The following is a 25796-nucleotide window of genomic DNA, read 5'->3' as shown; positions in this document are numbered from 1 at the left end:
CGATGTTCCCCGCTCGTGTCCGCACCAGGATGGAGGGGGGGTGATGTTCCCCCGCTCGTGTCCCATCAGGATGGACGGGGGGCGATGTTCCCCCGCTCCCGAACGGACGGAGGACGAGGGATGTCCGCAGGCACATGGAAGGGCTGAACGAGCCGCTCTGCAGCACGGCAAGGGGCTCTCACACATCATTTAGGGGTTTTAGGCTCTTCTCTACAAGAGCGCAGTCTTTACTGAGCACGTGTTCAGAGGATCGGTGGCGATTTTATACGTACAAGCAGCTTGCTGGCATGGATCCACTTACAGGGGAATTTAAAGGAAACTGAAATGCATTTTTCTCGTCAGTTTTTTCAATATTTTTGCTTTCAGGTGTGACTGTGAATGTTTGGATGTTCTTATTTCCATAGGGTTTAGGAAGAGATGCTTCAGATGAGTCTCTACAGATAACTTAAATATGCTTGGAAATAATTTTATGTCCCAGTTCTGCCATTTGCTGTATGCAGAGTAGGAATAATGCATTTTATTTTGGACAAGATATAATGAGTAATACCAAACCCTGGAACTAGTCAGGAGAAATAGCAGTGGGGCTGCAAAAGCTAAGCCTGGAACGACTTAACACGTGCTGCATGTTGTGAATACAGCGTTAATTATCTACTTTTGGCAGATGTAAAACGGGAGTGTAGGTGAATGGGAGGGATGAACGGTGAGAAATGTAACACTGTAACACTCAGAAACGCAACACTGTGACACCAGACCAGCTTTTTAATGCTACTCTGTCTGTGCGTTCTGCCACGAGGTACAAAATATTGATCTTTTAATGCCCTTTCAGTAGGAACCAGGGGAGCCAGGAGGAAAACAATCAATCCCCAAATACCCGAGCCTGGTGATCAATTGCCTAAGTTAGAGCAATAACTCAGTGAAAATATATCTATATATTGTTCATGAAACTTATTCCCAAAGTTGGACACCACAGGATATTGCACAAAGTTCCAGGAGAGCAGGGGGATGAATAATGGTGTAGTCATCCTTTCCTGGCAAAGGTGCTTACACAAGGAGGAGGAGCAGCCTGAGCAGAATGCTTGGAGAACGCTCTGCAGTACCTCAGGGGAGCAGCTATGCTGTGAAATCATCCTTTTGCCCAAGTTAGAGATGAGGAAAAGAGTTTTTGCCACAAGAATTTGGTACAGCGCGAATTCCTGTTGTTCTGTTCAAGTGTGGGTAGAGGGAAAATGCAACAATGTAGGGAACACGTGTGGAAAGACTAAAACTACAGCTGAGAAAGGTGAAAAACCAGCACAGTTTGTGTATGGGAAGCAGCAGGTTCGATGTTGGCCTGATCCAAACTCATGGAAAACGACTTGGCAGGAAAAGTCTCTTATCCAGCCACGTGTGTGACCTGCAGCTCCTCAGGCTCAGCCTGTCTTGCAGAATTTCGTCCACACTTGTCCACACCCTGTGCCTGCCCTGACACAGCTCTGCTGGCCCACACCTGGAGCAGAATGTGCTGATGTAAATCTGGCATTTGTGCACATAAACGTGTCTGAGTGTCACCAGGGCTACAACAACTGGAGCTTATTGGCAAAAGCGACGCATAAATACTTCACTGGAAAGCCAGATTGCGTGTTAGTCTTTAACTGTTCCCCACACCATTAAAACAGCTAGTCACGAAACAGGCTGCCTTGAGCTCAAGCATGAATTTATGAATTTCTGTTTGGGAGTTTTAATTGGAAATTAGCGCTTAAGCATGGCCATGCAAGGAAGGGGTTTTTAAACAGTTACTCTGGGGTGAAGCAGAAACTGGACGTGCCATGACTGTGTTTCCTTAAGCGTGAATAGCCCACAAGCTGGGCTTCGCTATTAACATCTTAAACGTTGGCTGCTCCCCAAACATCTGCCTCACTAAAGCAACTTCTGATTTCCCAATTTTAGCAGCAGCCTCGGCAGCGGTGACAGCCGCGGTGACAGCCGCCATGCCTCCCTGCCGCCTGCCCTCATTGCCCCCGGAGCCGCCGGGACTCCTCAGGAGCCGCGGGGATCCCTCAGGAGCCGCACCCCCCCATCCCCTCAGCCGCCGTTTCCCGCCTCCCGCGCTCGCCCCGCCCCGCCCCGTTGCCGGGCATTCCCGCTCCTCGTTCTGATTGGCTCTCGCCGCCACCGCCTCGCCTCTTCTCCCCGTTCATTGGCTGCTCTCGCTCGTGGGTCCCTCCTCCCGCGCCGCGCGGGCGCTGCCTCAGCGCCTTGGCGGTCCCGCTGCCCATTGTCTCCCGGCGGCCGCCGTAGCGCAGCCCGTACGTGGCAGCGGGGCGGCGGCGGCCAATGAGCGGCGGCCCCGTGCGCCGGAAGGGGCGCGGCGCGGGCCGGAAGCGCCGCTCGGTGCCGCCGCCGGTCGCTCCGCCATGTCGCCGGTGCGGGCGGTGCTGGCGCTGGTGGCCGCGCTGGCGGCCCCGGCCGCCGCCTACTTCGTCAGCATCGACGCGCACGCCGAGGAGTGCTTTCTGGAGCGCGTGCCGTCCGGCACCAAGATGGGGCTCATCTTCGAGGTGGCCGAGGGCGGCTTCCTGGACATCGACGTGGAGGTGCGGTGGCGGCGGCGAGGGCCGACCTTGGGGAGCGGGGCCGTCCCGGGGCCGGGCCCGCGCGCTGCGGCCCCGCTGTGTGCGGGGCTCCTCGGGAGAGAGCGGCGGCACCGGCGGGAACGGGGAGCGGGGCCGGAGCCGCCCGTGGGGTTCGGGATGGTCCGAGCGGGGCCGGAGCCGCCGCCGGGCTCGGGATGGTCCGAGCGGGGCCGGAGCCGCCCGCCGGGCTCGGGGCGGCCTCGCTGCGCCTCGGGGGCTCCGTGCGGCGGCAGCGCTCAGGGCTCAGCGTGGGCCGCTCGGGCGGGCCCCGGTGCCCGTGCGGTGCCACCCCCGGCTCCGCCGCACGAGGCTCGGGCTGTTCCCCCCTTCCCGTGGGGTTTCCGCCCCCACCGCGCTCGGTGCAGCCTCGGCACCGGGAATTGTGTGGAGGGAGGAGCGCCCGCGGTTGCTCTCTGGAATCGGGTGCTGCCCCTCGAGGAGCAGCGTGCTTCCCCGTGGATCGAAGGTGGTGTCTCTAATCCGGGGGGGTGGCATCGGGGAAGTTTTGAGCAAATACTGATCTTCAGAGAGGAATCGAATCAGGAGATGCTGAGTACGAATTGATTTCATCGTGTTAGAGAGCAGAGAGGGTTTTGTTTGGGATGTCACAGAGGTGGGAGTTGTTGCTGGGAGTCCTGTAGCAGTTGGAAATGACACAAGGCTGTGCCACAGGACAGGGCTGGCAGCTCTGAGATCCCCTTCCCTTGTGGAAGCTCAGCAGCAATGTGGCCTGGTGGGATGGGAATTCAGGATCACAGTGACCCTGAGAGCTCAGAACTCAGGTGTCCAGTCCTTTTGAAATGGTAACTGCAACAATGCCCGACTGTGTGTCTAAAGTCGATTGGAGAATGGCTTTTTTTCCTTTTTGTTTTCCTTCAGACATCAGAGATAAGATTTCCCCTGCAGTTGTTAATTTGCCAAAGAGCCAGGGTTTGTGGTTTGCTTGTTCTTGACTGCTTATCTCGACCATAGGAGGCCAGGGAGGGAGGCTTTGCATGACTTTCTTTACCAAGAAGTTTGTGGGGTTTTTTAGAAGAGATTTCTGTGCGGGGAGCTGCACCAATGAGTTGTGGGAGGGAAAGATTGAAGTGTGCCAAAGCAGCCAGATTGCAGATGGTGCTGGTGCCTGTGATGGTGCATTTGAGAGCTCTGTGTTTGGAATTAAAACCTGTGACCCTCTGTTTTCCCCACGCAGATCACAGGCCCTGATAATAAAGGGATTTATAAAGGCGACCGAGAGTCCAGTGGAAAATACACCTTTGCTGCCCACATGGATGGAACTTACAAGTTTTGCTTTAGCAACAGGATGTCCACCATGACTCCCAAGATAGTGATGTTCACTATCGATATCGGGGAAGCTCCCAAGGGGCAAGACATGGAGACAGAAGGTGAGGAAGAGTCCTGGAAGGAACTCAGCTCCAGCTCGGGAGCCTTTCCCTGCCTGCATGACTTGGGAACTTGAGTAGGGCTCTCAGGATTCCCAGAGAGGTTCCTCCAGGTGGAATTAGCTGTTCTCTTGCACAGCTAAAGTGGATGTTTTTAGACCTGGTTACACAATTTGAGGCAAAATCACCAGAGAGTCCCATCTGCAGACACTAATGCTTCCATCCTTTAGCCCTTCCTCAGTGCCATCCTCTGATTCTTAGCAGGCTCAGCAGTGTGGAGCCTTAGTTGATAAATGTGCTAATAGGAAACTTCTCCCATAGCTGTGTAAATGACTGTTTTATCTGCAGCCTTTTGTCCTGTACCTGTGTTCATCTCTCACACTTTCCTCTAGGTGGTGGAGATACCTGGGATGGTATGTGGACTGCTTTTTGAAAGCTCCTTAGCATCTTGTCTCTGGCACATGTTCATTCACTAACAGCTAACTTGGCTTTTTCTCTGTAACATTGGTTTGGAGCATGAGAATGTCTTTATTTAATAAACTACCCAAAAGGTCTGATTCTGAGCAATGCTGAGCACCTGCAGGCTCCCAGTGGCAGGTTTATACCCTGAGCAGCTCTTGGGATCAGCTCCTTGCACTGATGGCAGTTTGCCTTCAGGTGGTTTTTCATGCCTGACAGAGGATTTAATCAGTTTAGGTGAAATTGAGCTAAAACATTGAACATCCAAGAATGCTGGATGGTTTTGGCAGTGTTTGCCTTCTATTGCTAAAGGGGATGTTGAGTAATCAAAAGCTTTAGGAGGCAATAAGCTGCTCCTAGGTTATGAATTATTACTGATGTGTCAGGGGAAAAACTCAAACTTGTCATTTGCTGTAAAAAAAGAAATGTATTGCATAGCAAGTTATAAAGTTTATTTATAAATCAATGACTGTAGCTAGAAAGGGCAACCAATTCTTGTTTTCTGTTTTGGCAAGTAAATAACTTGGGCATTGAGTGCTTGATGTCACTTAAAAATAGCACATTCCTAACTTTGGATTTTTTCAAAGACTCAAATCTTTTATTGAGTCTGTTTTATATGTCTGTTTTAAAGAATATTAGCGCAATAAGACAATTTTCTGAATTGATTTTTTTGAGTGTTTTTAGACTGTCCCTGCAACTGTAGTTTCTTCTCTTACCAATAAACTGCACTTACTGCAGTGACCAGTTGGCCATGAAAATAAAGGATTTGAGGTATAGGGAAAGTGAGTGTTTGCACAACCATTGAGATTTTAATTCTGACTTGTATGAGTGTTATTCTCTGGTCCTCTCTTTTGACTGTTCCCCACAAGGTGTGTGCTTTGAATAGCTCTGTTTTCAGACTGTGATCTGAAACACTTAATTTGCAAATAAACCTGTAGTAGGGGAGCTTCCAAGTCAACTGTGTCCCTTGAAAGGAAAATATGTTGGGTTTTGTGACTTTTAAAGAGAGCTGATTGCCCAGGGCGTGTCTGTGGAATGATACCTCAGCCTGATGCTAGAAAACTTTGCAAATGACTTGCCTAATTGATAAATTTGTGATGGACAGATCTTTGAGCGTGGATGTAATAAAAAGATCCTGTGATTGACAGTCAAACCTGAGTAAATCTGAGCTCTCTGAGCCTTCCATTTGCTGAACTGTCTCAAGCTGGTTTTGTGCCATTGGTTTGGTATTTAGCTCCTCTCCTGCTTTCACAACACCACAAGTGAGGGCTGTGCCAGCCTCCCTGGGCATTGTCCCCCTCAATGCTGGGTTTCAGCTGAGCTTGAAGATCACAGGATGTGATTTTTTGCTTCAGAAAGTGATCTCATGATTTGCCAGCATCATGATCTTGAGCTAAATTCTCAGTCATTCTATTTTTGCAAGCTTAACAACTAGGAAAAGCTGTCATGTTAAGATAATTTGCTTGGAATATATTGGATGATATTGGCAAAATAGATATTAGTGTGTGGTATTGATCTCGTGCATTCTTCCATTCTGTTCTCCTGGAAAAGTATGTGCACACTGGAAATGTGGGCTCTGTGCTGAGTCTGAATTGTGTCTCCTCCTGTTTGGATGTGGAGAAATGTTCTCCCACTTGTTAAACACCACAGAGGCACGTCAGGGAAAGGGCTACAGAAACTGAGCTTGGCTCTAAGGGTAGGAAGTGTTCAGCTGTACTGCCAGACCTTCTGCAGCAGGAAATTACTTTTAACTGCTCATCAATTCATTGGAATCACTTTCTCCAGTCATTAACAGACTTTCTGATGCTTCTGAAATTACTCTGCAGCTCATCAGAACAAGCTAGAAGAGATGATTAACGAGTTAGCAGTGGCCATGACAGCGGTGAAGCACGAGCAGGAGTACATGGAGGTCCGGGAGAGAATACATCGAGCAAGTAGGTGCCAGCCCCAGCCACTGCCTCTCCCTCTGACCTTGTAAATGGCCATTTAAACACCACTCCATGAAAACTGTTCCTACCGACTTCAAAAACAACAATTTAAATCCTGCAGGGCCTGCCCATGGAGTAAAGAATGGAGGTGTTGCTTGCAGTCATCTTTAAATTGGCTTCCCCTCGTTGTTATACAAAATAACATTTGCTTAAGTGATGTAAATTCTGCAGTGATGTATTCATGCAGGTACCAGTGATGATGTTATTTAATCCATGTGCAAGGACAGGTAAACCATGGGATGGTTTTAAATTGAAAGGGAGGAGGTTCAGATCAGATACTGGGGAAAATTCCTCCCTGGGAGTGTGGTACAGCCCTGGCACAGCGTGCCCAGAGGAGCTGTGGCTGCCCCATCCCTGGGGGTGCCCAGGGAAGGGTCCCTGCCCTTGGTGGGGGTGAGATTGGATGAGTTTGAAGGTCCCTTCCAACCCAAACCATTCCATGATTTGGTTCCCAAACTTAGGTTGAAATATTACTTCACCCTTGAAGTGGCTGTGGTTTAGTAAATGAGCCAAAGTCTCTTTTTAAAATGTTTTGTTGAAATAGAGCAGAACCACTGTTCCTTTCATGGGTGAGAATCAAGGGCAAGTATTTTTCATGTGAAAATACAACGTTGTATAAAAGCACTGTCTCTTCAATTATTTGAAGCTATGAATATCTCCAGTTTTGTGCCATTTGTTACTAATGGTCTGATTTAAGAAAAATCGGAATGTTTAGAACCAAAGATGGTGACCCTTCAGAGATCAGCAGTTCCCTGCTTGACTCTGGAAAAGCAGGAGCCTTTGTTTGGCAGCTCAGAGACCAGAAGGGTGGGCAGAATAGAGACAGATGCTGCAGTCTATGTCCAAAGTGGGTTTAAAAACAAACTGTTCAGAAAAATCCCCCTCAGATCTCATCTCTGAGCCTGCAGGTCCCTTCTGGGACACCTGTGATGACCTGACACAAACCCAGTGCTTCCTGTGCAATCTCAGATTCACTGCAGAATGTTTTCACTTTAGATGCTTTGTTACTTACTACTTTTTTTCTTTTTTTTTTTCCCCAACAGTTAATGACAACACAAACAGCAGAGTGGTTCTTTGGTCATTCTTTGAAGCCCTTGTACTAGTTGCCATGACACTGGGACAAATCTACTACCTGAAGAGGTTTTTTGAAGTCCGAAGGGTGGTGTAAGATCCTTCTGTGGTCTCAGATTTCAGCTCACTCTCTACCAAACATCCTGGTCACAAACAAAAAAAAAAAAAAAAGTCATTTAGTTTCTGAACCCTCTTTACTGAACTGTAAAACTTATTTGCTTATGTTTTCTTCCTAGTTAAGAAAAAAAAAAAAAAAGGAATTGTTTTTATATATCTTCTGTAGCAAAAGCTGTGCTGAAATCTTGTCACTTTATTGGCATCATTTTGTTCCACTGAGATCTGCCCAGTCTGTGTGCTAAGCAAGGTCCAGGCAAGCTGCAAACTCTGTAACTCACTCTAGTAACAAGCTGTTCTGTCTTTTCTAACTTTTTTCCCTGTTTGCAGAAGCACTTGCACTTCTGTCCAGGGAAACGGTACAAGGCCCTAAGGTGACTGTTTGCATCCTTACACCCTTAGCCCTGCAGTAGGTGTCACCAAACTGAAATAATCCCTTCTCCACTCACAGAAACTGCCAAGGAAAAGCTTAAAATTCATACCTAGTTGCTATTTAAAAGACAGTCATCAGCAACTGTCTTAATGATACCAACTTCTTCCCAAAGTTCTTTTTTAATTAAATAGTTGATACAAAAATGCTTTTTTTTTTTGTTCTCTGCTCATCACCAAATGTTCCTTACACGGTTTTTAGTCTCTCAGAGGTTTTATTTGGAAGCCAATTGTGTGCAGTGTCTTGGCAAACACTGGTGAACCCTTTGGCTTTTGCAGGTCCAAAGCTCAGACTGTTTGCCCAGTGCCCAGGGCAGAATGTTCAGGAAATCTGGGTTCCTGAGGCCAGAGGGTTCTGGATCCTGGGGGTTCAATCCACGCTATGCAGCCCTTGTATTTAAGTGCAGTGGCAAACTCTGCCATGATCTGATCAGAATTAGCATAATGCTAAATACTGGTGTGTTTTCTTTTTTCAGGCACATGTAGATTTGTTTTTGTATAAAGTTCCTTTCCTCGGTTCTCTGATGATTGGTTTAAAAATTTAAGAAGCGTCTGATGTGGGTGCTGAGCCAGGATTATGTTGTGACTGATGTATATTAGTTGTAATCATTTTTGGGGGTGGGGCGGGGTCTTTTCCAGGGGGGATCCTCTACAAGTAACACACAACAGTTTTGTACAATTAATTTAAAATTTGTTACAGGTTTTCATGTTCCAGGTAAAGTTTTTTCAACCTCGGGCAAACACTTGCAGCAGTTCTTCAGAGAGGTGGCTGTTACACCTTATTGCAACTGTTGTGTGCCAATATTTTTGTGTAAAACACTGAAAATTGAATTCTAAGATGTACATTTAAAAATTGCTCGTGAATCTAAATATGACCCAGGTTCGATAAATAAACAAATTCTTTAAAAAAATAAAAAGCAGCTTTGTGTTTTTTTTTTTCTTTAATACCTTAAGGAAGTACAAATTAACACAAAGGGGTTTTTATAAATTATTTATTGAGTAGTGGCCATAAACTGAACCACAAGAAGTTCCATATCAATGTGAGCACTGGAGCTGCCCACTGCATTCTCCCTCTGTGCAGACATTCCAAACCCACCTGGGTGTGTTCTGTGTCTCCTGCTCCAGATGACTCTGCCTGGGCAGGAGGCTCAGACTGGATGACTCCAGAGTTTTCTCCATCCTAACGATTCTGTGATTCCCTGTTTTCTTAAAATATCAGGAATTTATCCAGAGTCTATCCAGCTTTGGGGGCAGGTAGAATGAATATCAGGTAGCTCTGAACCTACATCTTAGCTTTAGGGTACTCAGGTGGCACAGCGCTGCTTTAAGACCCGCAGAAGTACTCACTGCGATAGGCAGCTCGCCATAAAAATGGGAATTTTTGGTTAAATCCAAAGTTTTGTTTTCCCCCGCGGGGGCGGGGCGCGGCGGAACTGATGTGCGGCGGAACGGGAGGTGCCGCGGTTGTGTTTCCGCCGAGCGCCGCCGCGTTGGCCCCGGTGCGGGGGAGCGGCCGGGCGGTGACACCGCGGCCAAGATGGAGGCGGTGACTGAGGGCAGCTGGAGCTCGCTGCCGGTGCCGCTGAGCCCGGGCGTGCTGCGGGCGCTGCGGGAGCTCCGCTTCCACCAAATGACCCCGGTGCAGGTGCGGGGCCCCGCGGCACGGCCGGGGAAGGGGCGGCCGGGCTGGGGAAGGAGGGCGCGGGCGGCGTCAGGAGCACCGGCGCCGGTGGCGGTCGCAGCAGTCACCGCGTCCTGAAGCCGCATCCGCGACTCTGCCACCGGCGCTGCCTGGGTGATGTTCACAGCGAGCTCTGATGTGTCGGAGGAGTTTTCACATCTGTGAGATTTACCAGCGCTTCACCTGCTCATGTGGTGCTTCTCTTTTTTCAGTCTGCGACCATCCCGCTGTTCATGAGTAACAAAGATGTGGCTGCAGAAGCGGTGAGTGCTTTTCCTTCCTGCAGCTCCTTCTTTTCCAGCCTTGGCTCTGGAGCTGAGGGAGGGCTGACGCTGTTCCCACTCTCACAGGTCACAGGCAGTGGGAAAACCTTGGCATTTGTGATTCCCATCCTGGAAATTCTTCTCAGACGGGAAGAAAAGTTAAAGAAAATGCAGGTGAGATTTAAATATTCAGTACTGAGTTTATTTTTATGATGTGCCAATAAGATTTGAGAACTTCAAGAAAATATCCATAAGGAAAATTGCCTACACACAGAGTGACTGTGTGCTCAGCAACAATAAACTGTGTAAAAACTGAAAATAAAATTGGGGTGCTCTCATTGCACTTAGGTACAAAGCTTTTTCTCTGGCATGAACAGAACAGGGTTCTGAGCTGTTAGAAAAATGCCCCAAAATATGGAATACACTGATACACTGTAGGTGAGATTGAATCCTCTTTAGCATCCATTGACCTTGAATACATTTTAGTGTGCAGGAAACTTCACTTCACTGTTAAATGTCATTATTAGATGCTGCTCTTTCAGCAGAGATATTTTACACATTGATACAAAGTCTTTCATAGACATTTTTGGATGTTTTTTATACTTTATTGTATTTCTGTGGAAATGTTTTGTCCGAAACCAGGCTCAAAATCGTGGTTCATATTCACTTAGCTTGAAAGGGAGGATTCTGCCCAAATATTTCTATTTTTTCTCCCCACAAATTCCTGTTTTTCAGGTTGGAGCTATAATTATCACCCCAACCAGGGAGTTGGCCATTCAGATTGATGAGGTGCTGTCACATTTCACAAAACACTTCCCCATGTTCAGGTGGGTGAACTTCAGCACTTCCATGACCACAATTCCTTCTGTCCCTGGTGAACCAGCAAAACTTCCAGATGACCCAAATCTTCCTGTTTTACTGTTTCAGTCAGATTCTTCTCATTGGTGGGAGGAACCCCATGGAAGATGTTGAGAAGTTCAAGGAGCATGGGTGAGTTGTGTGTTTGTTTGTCAGTGTCTCAGAGCTGTGGTTTTCTCCTTGTCAGGGTTCTCAGCCCAGAGCTGTGCTCCTGCTGCTGCTGGAAGGGGATGATGGTGCCAGAATCTTTTGGGGTGAGCTGGGAGATTGTGGGGTCTGTTCCTGGAGTGAGGTGCAGCCCTTATGTGCCATCAGCACCATTTATCTGCTGTTTGGGTGAAGAACAGAGCTGAAAAATGCCTTCAGTGGATATTTCACTTCTCCCTGCTCATTAATTTCCTGGAATTGTTTGGTGCTGATGCTGATGATGGAGTTTTGAAGGAATCCTATTTGCCCCTGGCTTTTGCATGGAGGTCCCAAATATTCCTGCAGCAATAGCTGCTTTCCATACTTGCTGTTTATTTTCTAAACTTTTATTGCCACAGGGATGTGCTTTCACCTGGGCATTCCCCCCATGCCATTGAAACATGGGGGTGCAGTTAAAAGTGATAAAATGGAATTGCATTACTAAAGAATGCAGGGCAGGGCTGTGCTGTGGGAGCAATGCCAGGAGTTCTCCCAGACTGCTCCCCTGAGTGAGGAATTTTTCTGTGTGTGCACCAACAGGGGCAACATCATCGTGGCCACCCCGGGCCGCCTGGAGGATCTGTTCAGGAGGAAAGCAGAGGGGCTGGACCTGGCCAGCTGTGTCAAGGCTCTGGATGTGCTGGTGTTGGATGAAGCAGACAGACTCCTAGATATGGGCTTTGAAGCCAGGTATTGAAATAATTGGTTCTTTCTTGGTTCTTCTTCTTGGTTCTTCTTGGTTTTAAATTCTTGGTTCTTCTGCAGTTTTAAATGAATTGATGTGTGATGGATGGGAATGAGCTTGGTCTGCAGTGGCCTCCAAAGTTAATTTGTTCTGTTTTTTGAAATTTCTGAATTTGTTCTTTCATCTTTGCTCTTTAACTACACAAAGCAGTTGCTGAGGGGGAGGAGAATCAGGAAATGTGGAGCCTCAGTGAATATGGAATTTCCTTTGTTGAGATGTTTGTTAGCCTATCTCTATTAATAAATACCATTATTCACACTTCAGAATGGCTTAAAACACTTTAACCAATAAGCTTTGATCTCTCTTTTCTCTGTCTTTCTGAGAGAAAGAGAGGTGAGAGCTTACCTCTCTTTCTCTCAGAGTTAAGGTGATTATTTCAGTAGCAGTTTGACATGTGATAACAAAGCCTAAACTCCTTTCCAGCGATTTAAGCTCTTCCTGAGGGAAGTTTTGGTTCAGTTCCATTTTCCCTGTGCTTCCTTGCAGCCTGAATGCCATTCTGGACTTTTTGCCCAAGCAGAGGAGGACAGGTCTGTTCTCAGCCACCCAGACCCAGGAGCTGGAGAACCTGGTGAGGGCAGGGCTGCGCAACCCCGTGCGCATCTCGGTCAAGGAGAAGGGGGTGGCAGCCAGCAACACCCAGAAAACCCCAACACGCCTGGAGAACTTCTACATGGTGTGAGCCTGGGCTCTGACCGAGCCCCCTGACCCCTCTCCTTTCTTCCTGCTCCTGCCAATGAGATTTTAAGTCTTGGCCACTTAGGATCATGTTAACAGGAGAGCCAAAGTCCATTTTCTTATGTCTTTCTTTTGCATTTTTTAGATCTGCAAGGCAGATGAGAAATTTAACCAGTTGGTGCATTTTCTTCGGCAGCACAAACAGGAAAAGCATCTGGTCTTTTTCAGGTAATTCTGTTTGTGTTTCATTGTGAGAACAGTTTGGTGTTTCATTACCCAAATTCCAAAACTCTGCCCTTTGTTGCAAAGGACACAACTGTTTTCAAAGTGATTAATTTTGAGAGCTGATTTTTAGAATATAGTGCCTAAAAAGAGATTAATCATTGCTTCATGTCAGGATTGTGTTATTAAGCAAAACACAAATTTTATGCATTTTTAAAGTAAGACATTATAGATGATTATATGTTAATTGTAAAAATTATGTGCATGTTTAAATAAAAATAGTGTATGTTTTTGAAAGAGCTTGGGACACTCTAGCTTGATTAAACCTGATTAAAAATGCAGCAAAACCTTTTGCTTTATGCCTGTCTTTATCACTACAGCACATGTGCCTGTGTGGAATACTATGGGAAGGCTCTGGAATCCTTAATTAAGCAGGTGAAAATAATGAGCATCCATGGGAAGATGAAGCACAAGCGAAACAAGATTTTCACGGAGTTTCGGAAGCTCCCGGGGTGAGAACGTGGGAATGGCTGAACAGTGAGGGGGAGGTGGTTGTGTCTGACTGTTCTGCTGCTGCTGCTTGGTGTGGAAGGATGGCTCAGGGGATGGATGCTCCAGGCTGGTCCTGAGTGTATTGATGATATCACAAAATGTGACCAAAACCAAAGGGAAAATGAGACTGGAATATCTGTACCCTACTTCAGATAATCCATGTGGCAGCACAGGAGGTGAGCACACTGCTCTGTCACTTGCTACAATCACACATTAGCCCTGATGTTTAAACAAATGATAGCAAAAAATAAGTTTTTCCTGATTAGCAACCAGAGTGGAAACCAGGATATTTCTTTGTTAGTGTATGAACAAGAACATGGCAAGACCAACACTGCTGTGACCTGCCCACAGGGAAATGTTCTTTGGCAGCTTTGCAGGATGCTGTTAAGAAACTCTTGCCTCATCAACTGTCATTTTTGTTATTGCATGGGACCTGAGTTTTAGCTTTTTATATTATGAGAAAAATAATTACCAGCAGATTGTAAGAACAGTTGTTGAAAATAACAGCATGGCAGTTCTGCTAAAATTGTCACTCAAGTCTTAAGTCTTTTATTTAAACATTTATTATAGTACATTCAGCTGTGGTGGATGCAGTGCTGGTATAAAATATGAATTTTTAATGGGGACTTGATTTGTCTTAGAAATGTAATATAAATCACAATAATTTTCATAATGTTATGTAGAATTTTAGTTGGTGAAAGCTGCAATTACCTTATATTTTGTCTCTTAAAAAACCCCAAATGTTTTAGTGTTTTGTTCCTCAGTCTCCAGTGAAGGTGCAGAACACACAGCTGTGAGGAGGCTGGCTCTTCTCAAATGAAATGAATGTAATGAAATGTAATGAAAATACATGTAATGAAAATACATTTTTCCTTCTTCCTAGGGGCATTTTGGTGTGCACAGATGTGATGGCTCGTGGCATTGACATTCCAGAAGTGCACTGGGTGTTGCAGTATGACCCACCCAGCAGTGCCAGGTACAACTTCACATCCTGAGATTCTTTTCCTTTCTGTGTGGTCTTTTCTTTCTGTGCTGTTCAGGTCTCAGTTAGGAACAAAACACCTGCATAAAACACATCTAATCACTTCCTGGGGGTTAATCTGAGAGAACACACAAAATAATGCAGGAGCAAGGGAGGCTGAAGCAGTGCAGGTTTTGTTGTCACTGCTGAATTGCAGTGACTTTGTGGTGTGTAGGTGTCACTCAGGGCATGATTGTCACATCTGTGTGCAGAGGTGGCTCTGGGGTAAGGCTTTGTGTGAGAATATCAGAGAGAGTGAGAGGTGACACTGGGGTGAAGGAGAACAGAGATGAGAGCAGGGACTGAGCTCTTCAAGGAATGGTACATTGAAAACTCACAGGAAAGGAGCTTTTCCATAGATTTGAACTTTTACTGTCATAATTCTTCCTCCAACTTGCTTGAACTTCACTCCCAAAGCAGATGCCCCTTGCTTTAGCCTAACAATTGAGTGGGATTGCCACCTGCCTCTTGTGTTACCCTTTGCTAGTTCCTGTTGGTTCAGTTTAGTGTTTTCCATCCCACAAGATTTGCCCTTTTGCTGCCCAGTGCTTCCAAAGCCAGCTGAGTCTCTGCTGGCTCTTTCAGTGCCTTTGTGCATCGCTGCGGCCGCACGGCGCGGATCGGCAACGTGGGCAGCGCTCTGGTGTTTCTGCTTCCCATGGAAGAGTCCTACATTAACTTCCTCTCAATTAACCAAAAGGTGAGCAGGCTTTTATTCTACCCCAAAGCAGGAAAGAGCACGGGCACAGACTTACTGATAGGAGCTTTGAAATCTGAATTTGTAGAACTTAGGGTCATACACGTGGGTAATGTTTTAGCAGAGGTGCAGAATTAAAAGACAAGAGCTGCTTATTAATCGCCAAATGCAGCTGGAACATGAAATACACCTCCAGTGTTACCCACTAGGTTTGTAAGAGGCACATGTGAGTAAGGAAAGGCCTTTTGTTCCTAGGGGTGTAAATGGAGCATTTGCAGGAGGGCAGTGCTGGCTTACGGTCCTGCCCCAGCCCTGCCAGCAGCAGCTCCCACCCTGCAGCCTCTCTGCTCTTTACTTACAACTCCTGCAGTCTGCCATGCCTGCTCCTGCCTGTGAGGGATCCATTGTGGGAGTTCTCTGGAGGCCTCCTAGTGAGAGCAGAGCTTGCTGAGGCAGGAGATGAAGCTGTTGTCTCTGTGGAGCTGCAGTGTGAGAACTCTGCTGGGCTGGGAGCTGCTGTGTGGGGCTGATGGTCAGCAACACCCAACACTCAGCACTCGTGTGCTGGAGTGCCCAAAGGGAAAGAGGCTCAAACCTGACTGAGGATTAGCTGGGCAAGAAGGGTGAGTTTAAGGTTTCACAGTGCATTCCACATCATTTGGTTGAACTTTTGGTTTTGTTGTATATTTTCTGGTTGCCAGTGTCCCATGCAGGAAATGAAACCACAGCCAAATGTGCTGGATCTTCTCCCCAAGCTGAAGTCCATGGCCCTGGCTGACAGGGCAGTGTTTGAGAAAGGGATGAAAGCCTTTGTGTCCTATGTCCAGGCCTATGCCAAACATGAATGTAACCTGATCTTCCGGATCAAAGGTAATTCCCAGCAGGGCTGGGGCCTCTCACTGTTTTTCTCAGACAACAAAAGCATAGTGGTGTTGTCCAAAAGCTTCAGCTTCTGATTTTTGATCTCACATTCACTTCCAGCACCATCAGATTATTTTTTTTTTTCAAGCATCTTGTTTCAAAATAAAACGTTTCAATATGGAGCTTGACCAAACTGATAAAAGCAGAAATAAAAGTGACTTAGTATTGTTGCCAGTATTAAGGTATAGAGTGCAAACAATACTTTAAAATAATGTAGACTTTTTTTTTCCTTTCAGCTAAATTAACTTTTTATCCAGCAGGAAACTGACTCGATAATCTTTGTTTCAACAGATCTGGATTTTGCCAGTCTTGCCAGAGGTTTTGCATTGTTAAAAATGCCAAAGATGCCTGAACTAAGAGGAAAATGTTTTCCAGACTTTACTCCAGTCACTGTCAATACAGACTCCATTTCATTTAAGGATAAAAACAGGGAAAAACAGAGACAAAAGAAATTAGAAGAACAAAGAAAAGAAAGAGAGGAAAATCAAGGGAAAAAGAAATTTGTAAAGAACAAAGCATGGTCAAAGCAGAAAGCCAAGAGGGAGAAGAAAAAGAAAGTAACAGCTAAAAGGAGGCGTGAAGAGGTAACTGTGTCCATTCCCTTCAACCGAAGTGATTTCTGTGCCAATGGCAGAGCCCTGGGATTTTAGTGTGGTGGAACTGATGGCTGTGAAATAACATTTTAGGACTTGGACAAGCAAAGCTTAAAAAATGATAGAGGTTTTTGAAGCCAAACACTAAAACAACTTCTCAGCAGTGATGCTGGTCAGTAATAGGATTTTTATTCCTCAGAGGTGCAGAATTATGGCCTGAGGGTGCTTTTGTCAATTTTCAGCAAATGTAGCTGAGAGTTACAGTTTCCTTAGGAAGTGAATATTATTTCCTGCTTGGATATTTCTGGCAAATTCTGACTTGTACTCTTCCATTGTGTTCAACTGTGTACAATGAAAACTCTTTGGTGTTGTGTTTAATTTGTTGTTTTCAACTTCCAACAGGGCTCTGATATTGAAGATGAGGATATGGAAGAGCTGCTGAATGACACAAGACTCTTGAAAAGATTAAAAAAGGGAAAAATTAGTGAAGAAGAGTTTGAGAAGAAACTAACAGGCAACCACAGGCTCAAAGCAGAAACTGTTGAGGACACAGAGTCTGAAGGCTGACAGTTACTCTGACCACATTTTTACATTAAAACACTGCTTATTTCAATAAAACTGGATTTCTATAAAAAGAAGAGAACAAAATACCTCTATAAAAAGAGAACAAAGCTGATCTAATTTCTTCACAGAGAGACCTGGCATCCCTAAAGACACAGAGCCTGCAGTTGTTGAGAACAAAGCTAAAAGCACCACTCAGGGGTGGCAGGAGCTGCAGGGTTCCATCAGCAGCCCTGTGCATGTTTTCATTTTGCTTTTCTCAAGTACACAGCACAGATCAGTAACAGCAAACCTCAGAGTGAGTCTGGATACACCATAAGGGATTTTATTTTACAGTATCAAAATAATCCATCCCTCTCTAAAATAATTTAGTTGTGGCCTTTAGAAGCTGTCATAACTTTGGGATTTTTTTCAACAGTGGTCCATAATTATGTTAATCCTTCTCATGGCATTTCCTTGCCACGTTCATGTATCATCCTCCAAGTTCTTAGAACCCTGGCAGTCCCTGGAGATGACACATCCTGTGCAGGAGTCTCTGAGTTACAGGTAGAGTTTAATGAGTTCATCACTGACAGCTGAGGGAGTCAGCACCCCGAGGTCTGTGAACAGCAGAGTGATCAGGGATGGGGAGGTGTAGTCAATCCAGGGGTGCTCCTCTTTCAGGTTCTGACTTGTTTTCAGAGTGTCTGCTTTGTACTAGAAGGAAACAGAGACCATCAGTTACTGCACAACTCTAAGTTCAATCCTCTTTTGGGCAAGAGCAGTGCTACAGCCTCAAGCAGATGTTTGTGCTAAAACTGAAAGAAGTCAAGTGCACAGACTGGAGCCACCTTGGCCTCAGCTCTTTTGTCTTGTGTAAAAAGTACAATTTGTAATTCTGGGGTTTGTTGGTTTAACTGTTTCTTACCCTCAGCTGCTCCCGTGCCCTAAAGGAACTGCTTTAGGAACAGAGTACCAGTATCAGGACAAATTCTGGCTGTTTGGTGCCTCTACCATGGAGCAACCCCAAAATAAACCACAGCAAGGAGATCCAGATAATCAGAGATGTTTAGAAGACAATTTTTCACAGGCACAGCAGTGTGCACCTTAGCTGGGTAAGATGGAAGTTGAATTTCTCTCACCTTAAACCTGTCAGGGACGTCCTGCTGATTGAGAGGGAAGAGTCTGACAAACTTGAAACTTTCTGCTACCACATAAAATGGCTTATTCTGGGCTTTGGCACACACAGCAATTTGATTGGTGCCAATCTGTGGAGACAGATGGAAAACAACATTGCAGACTCAGTGCTTGCCTGAAAATATTGCCCAGCTTCCAACAATTAACAGACATTTACTGGGTAAAATCCAAATGGAAGAGGTTTCTCAAAAAGCTTTAAATGCTTCAGAGGAACCAAACTTTTAGAAGTCCAACCAAACTTTTAAAAGAGTGTACAGAATGATGGAAGAAACTCACATTACCTTGTTGATAATGCCTCCACTTTCAACTACACCTTCAGCACCAACTAACACCAGGTCCACCTTCTCCATAATGTAGCTGTTAAAAGGGGGGAAAAAGATCCAAGCATTGCTGGGTAATAGGAAAAATGACTTGCTGAACAGAACAGAAATGAGCAATTTGAACAATCTTTCCATTTTCTGCACTAGTTCCATCCACCTTGTGTGAGTCCACATGCTGCTACACATCCTTGGTGTGAGATTTCATCTCCTTCCCTGCAGGAATATTAAGCAGCCTTTTCTTCCCCAGCCATAGCTGACCCTGGCAACTGTGTAAAAGCTGGAAGAAGCTGAACTCTAATTAGGAATGTTCAGATTTATTGTAGCTGATATTTTTCTCATGTATTGGACTTGTACTAAGAGCTTATTTAGCAAATACCTTAAGAAACCACAAAGTGATAACAATGATGCAAATTAGGAAAAAAAAGTGGCTTCTTTGTTTAGCACCTCAGTTCTCTTTTACAGATCTGTACAAGTTCTTAGGTCTGGTTCTTACTTCCATTCCAACAGGCAAAATCAAATGCTTGTGTTGTAGCTGACACAGTCTAATTGTGCACCTAAAGCTGTAACTGGTTTGGCCTGTTGGGTGACTCTGACAAACTAAGTAATATCTCTGGGGTTTGAACAAGCTGCTCACACATAAGGTTATTTTGTCTTGCTGTCAAAATGAAATTGTGATGAAAAATATCAAAACTTATGATCAGACTTACCCAACTGCAGCATCCAGAATCACAGTCACAGGAATGTTCAGCTTCCTCAGGGCTTTTGCCATTTTTTGCCTATAAATAAAACATTTGGACCTTAACAGTTATTTTCTTAAAGACAATAATAGGAAAATATTGTCTGAAAGACTGAAGCCTGTGACTGCCCCCATTCCATTGCTGGTAGAACAGAAAATGAGTTATTGTATTGAAATGGAAGGAATTGTTACATGTTGTTAATGACATGTATTACCCAGTGTGCAGGGTTAACTCCTTCACTTACACAACATTTGCTCTGAAGGAATTATTTGGCATCTTTAAATGACGTTGTTAGCTGTATATTGTACTTTGCTATGATTAGCATAATACTGATTATTTTAGCCTACTTTTTAAAGAGACAGTTTTAAAGCACTTGTATCCCATCTCCCAAGGGAAAAATAGGTTGCCTTGCACTGACCAAAAGACTGTCAACCTTTGAGGAAAACCTAGATAACACTAATTAGGATATCAAGTTACAGAAAGTTAATTACCAATATTTTTTAGATTTTTTTCACTTGTCCAGAATAATGTGATATGAGTGACACTTGCCATTTAAAATGCCCCAACCAAGCCTAGCAGCTTTTCTTAGGGCAGGACAAGTTGAACAGTAGCTGTAAGTTACCCTGTTAACCAAAATAAACCCCAAATTAATGAATACTCACCCTGCTTCATCTGGCTGTGACTCAGTAACATAAACACTGAATCGCTTCTTGGCCTCCACGGCTGCTTCCAGCACCCTGAGGACCACCCTGGAGTAGGCATGTGTCAGTATTCGCTGACAAGACAAAAAAAATTCACACATTACTTCTGCTGAGCCTCGGGAAACCTTGATTTTTGTCCTGGCGTGCTGTGCAGAACAAGGTTGTGCAGAAGCCCCCATCAGACTCCTCTCCCCTCCTGTTCCTCCCTCCCTGCCCGCACCAGCAGCGCCCCCGCCCCGGCCTACTCACAGCACCATCTCTGATGAAAGGGTGACACAGCTTGGCGATTTTATTCCTCGACAGAGACACTTTGGTCAGGAAGATCTCCCCGCGCTCGATCATGATTTCTTTGCACTTGGAGTAGTCCTGGCAAAGAGCGGGGTGCGGGCTGAGCGGCCGCAGGCTCCCGCAGCCGCCGCAGCGGGGCCGGGCGGGCGGCCCTTACCGAGTACTCCAGCGAGGTGAGGCTGATGAAGCGCAGGAAGAGCTCCCCGCCGGAGGACACGGCCACCGAGGAGTCCACCCGCGACAGGGTGTCGATGGCGTCCCGCAGGCTGTTCCGCAGGCCCTGGATGGTCTCTCCTGAGGGGAGGCAGAGACGGGCGGTCAGGGGCTCGCCCTGGGGACAGCCGGGGCTCCGCGCCCCGCCGGGGGCACCCGGGCCCACCTCGGTCCTGCTTGAGGAATCCCAGCAGCGCTCGGATGGCGGCCACGGCCGAGGCGACATCGGGGTCGTCCCTCAGCTGCGCCCTGAACGTCTCGATCAAGTCTGAAAGGGAACGGGGAATATCAGGCCCTGCCCGGCCCGGCCCGGCGGCTCCCGGGGCTGCCCCGCGCCCCCGTTACCGTCCGTGCCCATCGCCGCCCCCGTTACCGTCCGTGCTCATCGCCGCTGCGCCGCGCTCCGCCCGCCGCGCCGGGGCGTGGGGAGGCCCGGCCGGGGCGTGCCCGGATGCGGAGCGCCGGCCCCGGGCGTCATCCACGGGCGCCGCAGCCGCCGCTGCCCGGCCGGAGCGATGAGCGCGGGTGAGCGCGGCCGGGGCGGCCCGGCGGGGTCTGCGGGTGCTCCGGACGGGTTTGGGGGTGCCGCGGCGGGGCTCGGGCTGCTCGCGGGGAAGCAGAGGTCGAGAGCGGGGCCCCGGGGCTTCACCGCTCTGCGGGGCCCGCAGTGACGCCGCTGTGCGCTCCCTTTGCAGATGATGAGCTGAGCCTGCTGATCATCGTCCTCGACACCAACCCCATCTGGTGGGGGAAGAGGGCCCTGGGAGAGGCTGAGGTACGGCCTTTGGGCGCTGGCACTGCTGATGGCCATTTCTGGGGGAAACTATAATTTTCTTCGACTTCTGAACTGTGCTAATATTGTCTGCTAAAGCAGGTATAATGGGTATCGTAATACCTTTTGAAATAGCTATGCAGTATTCATTAGAGCTTTTTTAACAGCAAAAACTCTTTCTACATCTTCAAATTTAGCTTTTCAAACTGCAGTCATTTCACAGATTACTTCTGAATTGCTTCTCTGTATATGTTACTGTGCTACATCTGCTCTGCTCTTTTTCCCAGCAGTTCACGCTGTCGAAATGCATCGATGCAGTGATGGTGCTGGGGAACTCTCACCTGCTCATGAATCGCACCAACAAACTCGCTGTAATAGCAAGTCACACCCAGGAAAGGTAGAGCTGCTTCTGAACAGTGTGAAGGTTTCCAGTTTCCTGATCTGTCTCCCGATTTTCTTGTTTGATGGCAAGAAACCAAGTTAAAAGTGTGTAATGTATCAGTAGCCTTAAAAAAGAAATTAGCTGAAACTAAGTAGGAAGGAACCTTAATGACTTACAAAGCAACAGAAAGAAGACAGAAGGGAGGTTTAAATAGACTTAAAAATACACAGAGAGAATGGTAGATATGTGTGGAGTGGAGCAATGCAAATGACAGAAGTTCCCTGTTTAGGGGATGTTTTTACTGCCAGGTGTTTGTGAGTCTCAGGATTTACCCCCAAGTGCAGCCAAAGAACTTCACCAGATCTCTTAAGAGATGTCTCAAAGGGAGGGAGCTGAATGTGGGTTTTACTCCAGTTTAAGGTCACCTGCCTTACACAGCCTCATTAATGCCTAAAGTATTAAAAGGATTTTAAATTAAACTTCAGTGTATTGTTATCTGCAGCTGATTCATTTATAGCATTTTTTCTTACATGAATACTTTGTTTTCCCTCTGTTTCAGCCGTTTCCTGTACCCTGGGAAGCGTTGGGCTGCTGCAGATCCCTTTGGAGAGGGAGGCCCTTCCATGGAATCGAACTCCTCTGGCAGCAAGGATGGAAAATATGAATTATTAACAGCAATAAATGATGCAATTGCAGAAGAGATTAAAGACCTCATGACAAAGAGTAAGGAGAAGAATATTCTAGGTTTTATATGCAGAATTGGAAAACACTTGGACTGTCAAGGAGTTGCAGAAATGTCCTGTTTTCAGCATATGAATTTTAATATGCTTAAAGTAGATGAGTTTATTATGTTTGACACTTCAGCCCTCTGCATTAGTATTATTTGCCAAAGATAAAAATGTGTAGTATTTTGTATTGTTAGGTTCAGTAGCTGCTTTTATATATAAAAGTAACTTCTGCACTTTTTCTTATGCTGCAGCTGACATGAAGGGCCAGCAAACAGAAACCCTGTTAGCAGGATCACTTGCTAAAGCACTTTGTTGTATCCTTTTGATTACAGAATCTTCAAAGCCTTTATGTGTTCTTAACACTGTTTCTTATAATACTAACTTTCGCTGTTCTTCTTTTGTTATAATACTAAAACTGAAACATTTGCCTGATAACTGTGGCTTGTGCTTGTCAAAATGTGCATTGGCCAAGGTGGTGAATGTGTGGTGTGGATCATGGAGTTATTTCCAAGAATGGAATGTAGACTCCTTAACTGCAGCTAATGTAGACATCAACAAGATGGGCAAAGACCTAAAAGGTAACACCTCTTTTCCTGTTTTCAACACTGAGTAAATATTTTAACCTGAATAACAAGTATAAATACACATGCACACACAAACAAATATACATGTTTGGACACACCTCCATTTCCAAAATTGACACTAATAGGTAGAGGTTTATTTTGATCATTTGAAGTTGCCTACATTAAAAATGTTACGGGACTTGATCGGTGGTCCACATCCTTAGGGAGATTTTCTCTTGTGTGGAAATAAACTGTAACTGGAATTTCCTTGGAATAGCTGGATGTTGAGAGGAATTAGCCCATAGATAATTGTTACTGGGACTGGAAATAGTTTCATATAGATATTTTATCTGACCTGTTAGCTCTAACATCCAGTATATTCTGAGGTGTCATATGCTACAGAATTAAAGGAGTGCTGATTAAACAAGGTGCTGATGCATTTCTCTTTCTTTTTAATACTTAGCCAATCAAGAAATTAAATCAAGGATTCTGGTAAGAACTTTTGCTGTCACAGTTTTCTTTTAGTCTTGAAATCCAGTGATATATGTAGGCTAACAAGTCTGAGTTTGTATTTAGGTCATAAAAGCTGCAGAAGACAGCGCATTGCAATACATGAATTTCATGAATGTCATCTTTGCAGCACAGAAACAGGTGAAGCTGGCCTTTTTTCCATTTATATTATCTTTTATTTCTGTGTAAAGATAACACAAATGTTAATTTCTCTAATGATTACATAATTTATAGTGCATGTATCATGGAAACAAGTCATGACAGTAACATGACAGGGCTGTGTGGGTTTTGGCTAAATTTGTTTGTCATGCATGCCATCTCTTGCAGAGTATTTTGATTGATGCCTGTGTCTTGGACTCTGATTCAGGTCTTCTGCAACAGGTACAGACTTGCTGGTTTTATTTGCCATTTATATTAACTCATAAATACTTGATGCTAGACAGTTCAACACGTTCTTCAGCTCTTTCCTTTAATCAAGAGTGGGTGTGGAAATATGTTCAGTGGATCTGACAGTTTTGTCATGCAGGCCTTGTGCAGTACATGGATATTTTAAATGCCCTGTTAATGTCATCAAAGAACAATCTGATCATGGTCTCTGCTTTGCAGGCCTGTGATATCACGGGTGGCATATATTTGAAAGTGCCCCACATGCCATCCCTTCTGCAGTATTTGTTGGTAAGTCACTTAAAAAACACTTCAATGTTCTTCATGTGTCTGATGTGAAATATTCACTCCACTGACCTGATAATACAAGAATACCAACCCAATTCACAAAATACTTCTCTCTGTCCCTGCAGTGGGTTTTTCTCCCTGATCAAGAGCAGAGATCACAGCTCGTCCTTCCACCTCCTGTTCACGTTGACTACAGAGCTGCCTGCTTCTGTCATCGCAACCTCATTGAAATTGGCTACGTGTGCTCCGTCTGCTTGTCAAGTAAGTTTATAAATATTTAACAGTCTGATTTCTTACATTCCAATGACCTGTTTTAGTGAAAGCCAATTCTTTGATTTTTCAGTATTCTGCAACTTCAGTCCTATCTGCAGCACCTGCGAGTAAGTGTTTATTCTTTGTGTTTCAAGGGTGGGTGTGGGAATATGTTCAGTGTATCTGACAGTTGCTTTTCCATATTTTTTCCAGGACTGCTTTCAAAATATCATTGCCACCTGTCATGAAAGCGAAGAAGAAGAAATTAAAGGTAGCTGCATAGCAACGTTATGTAAATACATCATTACCTCCTCCAGAATTCCATGAAATGGAACTACTTGAGAAACTGATGGCACTTTTTATTGGATATGAAAGAGAACTGTATACAGTGCTATTACTTGTTTCTTAGGGGATAAATATTTAAAATGTATGTTTTCTATGCAGCCTGTTAAGTAACAAATCACTGTATTACCATGTAATCTGTGCTGTTTTAAATACTATTTCTTCACTGTAAGAGGAACCTGAAGTTGCATCCTGGTAAAAAGACACAGCCTGTGAATTTGAGGGTATTCTGTCCACTGCAAAGTTTCACACCTCCGAGTTATTTTCAAAATCAAGAAAGCTTCAATTCTTTCTATATGTTGGTGTAAAGTTAAGAATGACCATTGCTAGTAGGATCAGAATCATAGCACTGTGTTGTTCAGGGACTTCTTACTAGCAATATGAGCCATCATTTTCAAGATGGTTTGTGAGCCACTTGGAAAAAAAAAAAGGTGCTAATTGCCCTGCATGTGCACTTACATGTATTCATATTCCTGTGACTGTACTGTCCTTGTGGTATTTCTCAATTTGATATCTCTTCATTTGTGAATGAAAAGGCTTCCCTTTGTTTAAAAGTAGCATCAATGAATGCAGACTAGTCTTCAAGGTTTTATTTTGAAACTGGAAAACAAGAAATGTAATTGTAATCTGATAACAGGCACACTTCTTATTTTTAGTATGTGGGTTTCCATCTGACATGTGACAAGAACAAAGACTTTTGGATTGATGTCTTTTATGGCAGGAAGGTCTGCTCTGTACTTCTGAATGTGGCTTTCATTGAAGGAAACAAACAGTAACTCCTTCTAAAGAGAGCTATATAATTTGGTAGTTTAACCTTTCTCCTGAAGAGAATAGAGAGGAATTTTTTTCCACATAGAAAATTAGTTATTTTTTTCTTCCCAATGTGTATACAGGAATTTGTCAGGTCTTGATATTCACATCAGGTTTTGTCACTGTAACAGCTGCAGTGCCAGTTTTTTCTGGGCTTGCCAATGTAACAAGGCGAGCTTTTTTTCATTGACAAAAGCCATTTTGTGTGAAGGCTGTATTTATAATTTACATTGTATAAAACTTTTGTAATAAAGACTGTCTCTTTTTCAAATGTGGTCAGTTATTGCTTTGGTA

The 25796-nt window shown here is 45.2% G+C and overlaps 4 protein-coding genes across 6 annotated transcripts; 3 read left to right on the top strand and 1 right to left on the bottom strand.

Moving 5' to 3' along the window:
* Positions 1–2335: 2335 nt before the first annotated feature.
* Positions 2336–8975, top strand: TMED2 (transmembrane p24 trafficking protein 2). Its single transcript, XM_071444987.1, has 4 exons — positions 2336–2573; positions 3808–4000; positions 6283–6390; positions 7488–8975. The coding sequence occupies exons 1-4, from the start codon at positions 2394–2396 to the stop codon at positions 7610–7612; spliced, it is 606 nt and encodes a 201-aa protein (XP_071301088.1). The 5' UTR covers positions 2336–2393; the 3' UTR covers positions 7613–8975.
* Positions 8976–9526: 551 nt separating this feature from the next.
* DDX55 (DEAD-box helicase 55) lies at positions 9527–19334 on the top strand. The gene is made up of 14 exons (XM_071444982.1): positions 9527–9703; positions 9952–10002; positions 10090–10176; positions 10738–10829; positions 10930–10992; positions 11587–11736; positions 12278–12467; positions 12615–12697; positions 13072–13203; positions 14127–14219; positions 14850–14964; positions 15663–15831; positions 16174–16466; positions 16878–19334. The coding sequence occupies exons 1-14, from the start codon at positions 9596–9598 to the stop codon at positions 17040–17042; spliced, it is 1791 nt and encodes a 596-aa protein (XP_071301083.1). The 5' UTR covers positions 9527–9595; the 3' UTR covers positions 17043–19334.
* Positions 17340–20978, bottom strand: EIF2B1 (eukaryotic translation initiation factor 2B subunit alpha). 2 transcript variants are annotated; one of them, XM_071444985.1, is made up of 9 exons: positions 20845–20978; positions 20638–20739; positions 20416–20552; positions 20220–20336; positions 19932–20044; positions 19240–19308; positions 18494–18569; positions 18158–18283; positions 17340–17732 (listed from the first exon to the last, which is right to left on the bottom strand). In XM_071444985.1, the coding sequence occupies exons 1-9, from the start codon at positions 20855–20857 to the stop codon at positions 17577–17579; spliced, it is 909 nt and encodes a 302-aa protein (XP_071301086.1). In that variant the 5' UTR covers positions 20858–20978; the 3' UTR covers positions 17340–17576. The 2 variants fall into 2 exon arrangements, with proteins under 2 accessions (XP_071301086.1, XP_071301087.1); XM_071444986.1 differs by having other exon boundaries at positions 20817–20927.
* Positions 20862–25773, top strand: GTF2H3 (general transcription factor IIH subunit 3). Of its 2 annotated transcripts, none has more exons than XM_071444984.1 (13): positions 20862–20996; positions 21167–21246; positions 21534–21640; positions 22185–22348; positions 22605–22667; positions 22902–22931; positions 23380–23408; positions 23493–23567; positions 23754–23807; positions 24033–24101; positions 24224–24359; positions 24442–24478; positions 24564–25773. In XM_071444984.1, the coding sequence occupies exons 1-13, from the start codon at positions 20987–20989 to the stop codon at positions 24631–24633; spliced, it is 924 nt and encodes a 307-aa protein (XP_071301085.1). In that variant the 5' UTR covers positions 20862–20986; the 3' UTR covers positions 24634–25773. The 2 variants fall into 2 exon arrangements, with proteins under 2 accessions (XP_071301085.1, XP_071301084.1); XM_071444983.1 differs by having other exon boundaries at positions 21531–21640.
* The last annotated feature ends 23 nt before the right edge of the window (positions 25774–25796 follow it).

Source organism: Agelaius tricolor, unplaced genomic scaffold (assembly GCF_023055355.1).
Source record: "Agelaius tricolor isolate 1412-34295 unplaced genomic scaffold, bAgeTri1.0.p SCAF_20, whole genome shotgun sequence".
Lineage (NCBI taxonomy): Eukaryota > Metazoa > Chordata > Aves > Passeriformes > Icteridae > Agelaius > Agelaius tricolor.
Note: the sequence above shows the minus strand (reverse complement) of the source record. Positions and strands in the feature narration are given on the sequence as shown.

Coding starts and splice junctions, on each gene's coding strand:
- TMED2 (XM_071444987.1), top strand. CDS start 2,394: ATGTCGCCGGTGCGGGCGGTGCTGGCGCTGGTGGCCGCGCTGGCGGCC. Junction 2,574..3,807: donor TCCTGGACATCGACGTGGAG/GTGCGGTGGCGG, acceptor TTCCCCACGCAG/ATCACAGGCCCTGATAATAA. Junction 4,001..6,282: donor GCAAGACATGGAGACAGAAG/GTGAGGAAGAGT, acceptor ATTACTCTGCAG/CTCATCAGAACAAGCTAGAA.
- DDX55 (XM_071444982.1), top strand. CDS start 9,596: ATGGAGGCGGTGACTGAGGGCAGCTGGAGCTCGCTGCCGGTGCCGCTG. Junction 14,220..14,849: donor GACCCACCCAGCAGTGCCAG/GTACAACTTCAC, acceptor TGGCTCTTTCAG/TGCCTTTGTGCATCGCTGCG. Junction 16,467..16,877: donor CTAAAAGGAGGCGTGAAGAG/GTAACTGTGTCC, acceptor AACTTCCAACAG/GGCTCTGATATTGAAGATGA.
- EIF2B1 (XM_071444985.1), bottom strand. Junction 20,553..20,637: donor ATTCCTCAAGCAGGACCGAG/GTGGGCCCGGGT, acceptor GCCTCCCCTCAG/GAGAGACCATCCAGGGCCTG. Junction 17,733..18,157: donor ACGTCCCTGACAGGTTTAAG/GTGAGAGAAATT, acceptor GTTTCCTTCTAG/TACAAAGCAGACACTCTGAA.
- GTF2H3 (XM_071444983.1), top strand. Junction 23,808..24,032: donor ATTCAGGTCTTCTGCAACAG/GTACAGACTTGC, acceptor TCTGCTTTGCAG/GCCTGTGATATCACGGGTGG. Junction 24,102..24,223: donor CCCTTCTGCAGTATTTGTTG/GTAAGTCACTTA, acceptor CTGTCCCTGCAG/TGGGTTTTTCTCCCTGATCA.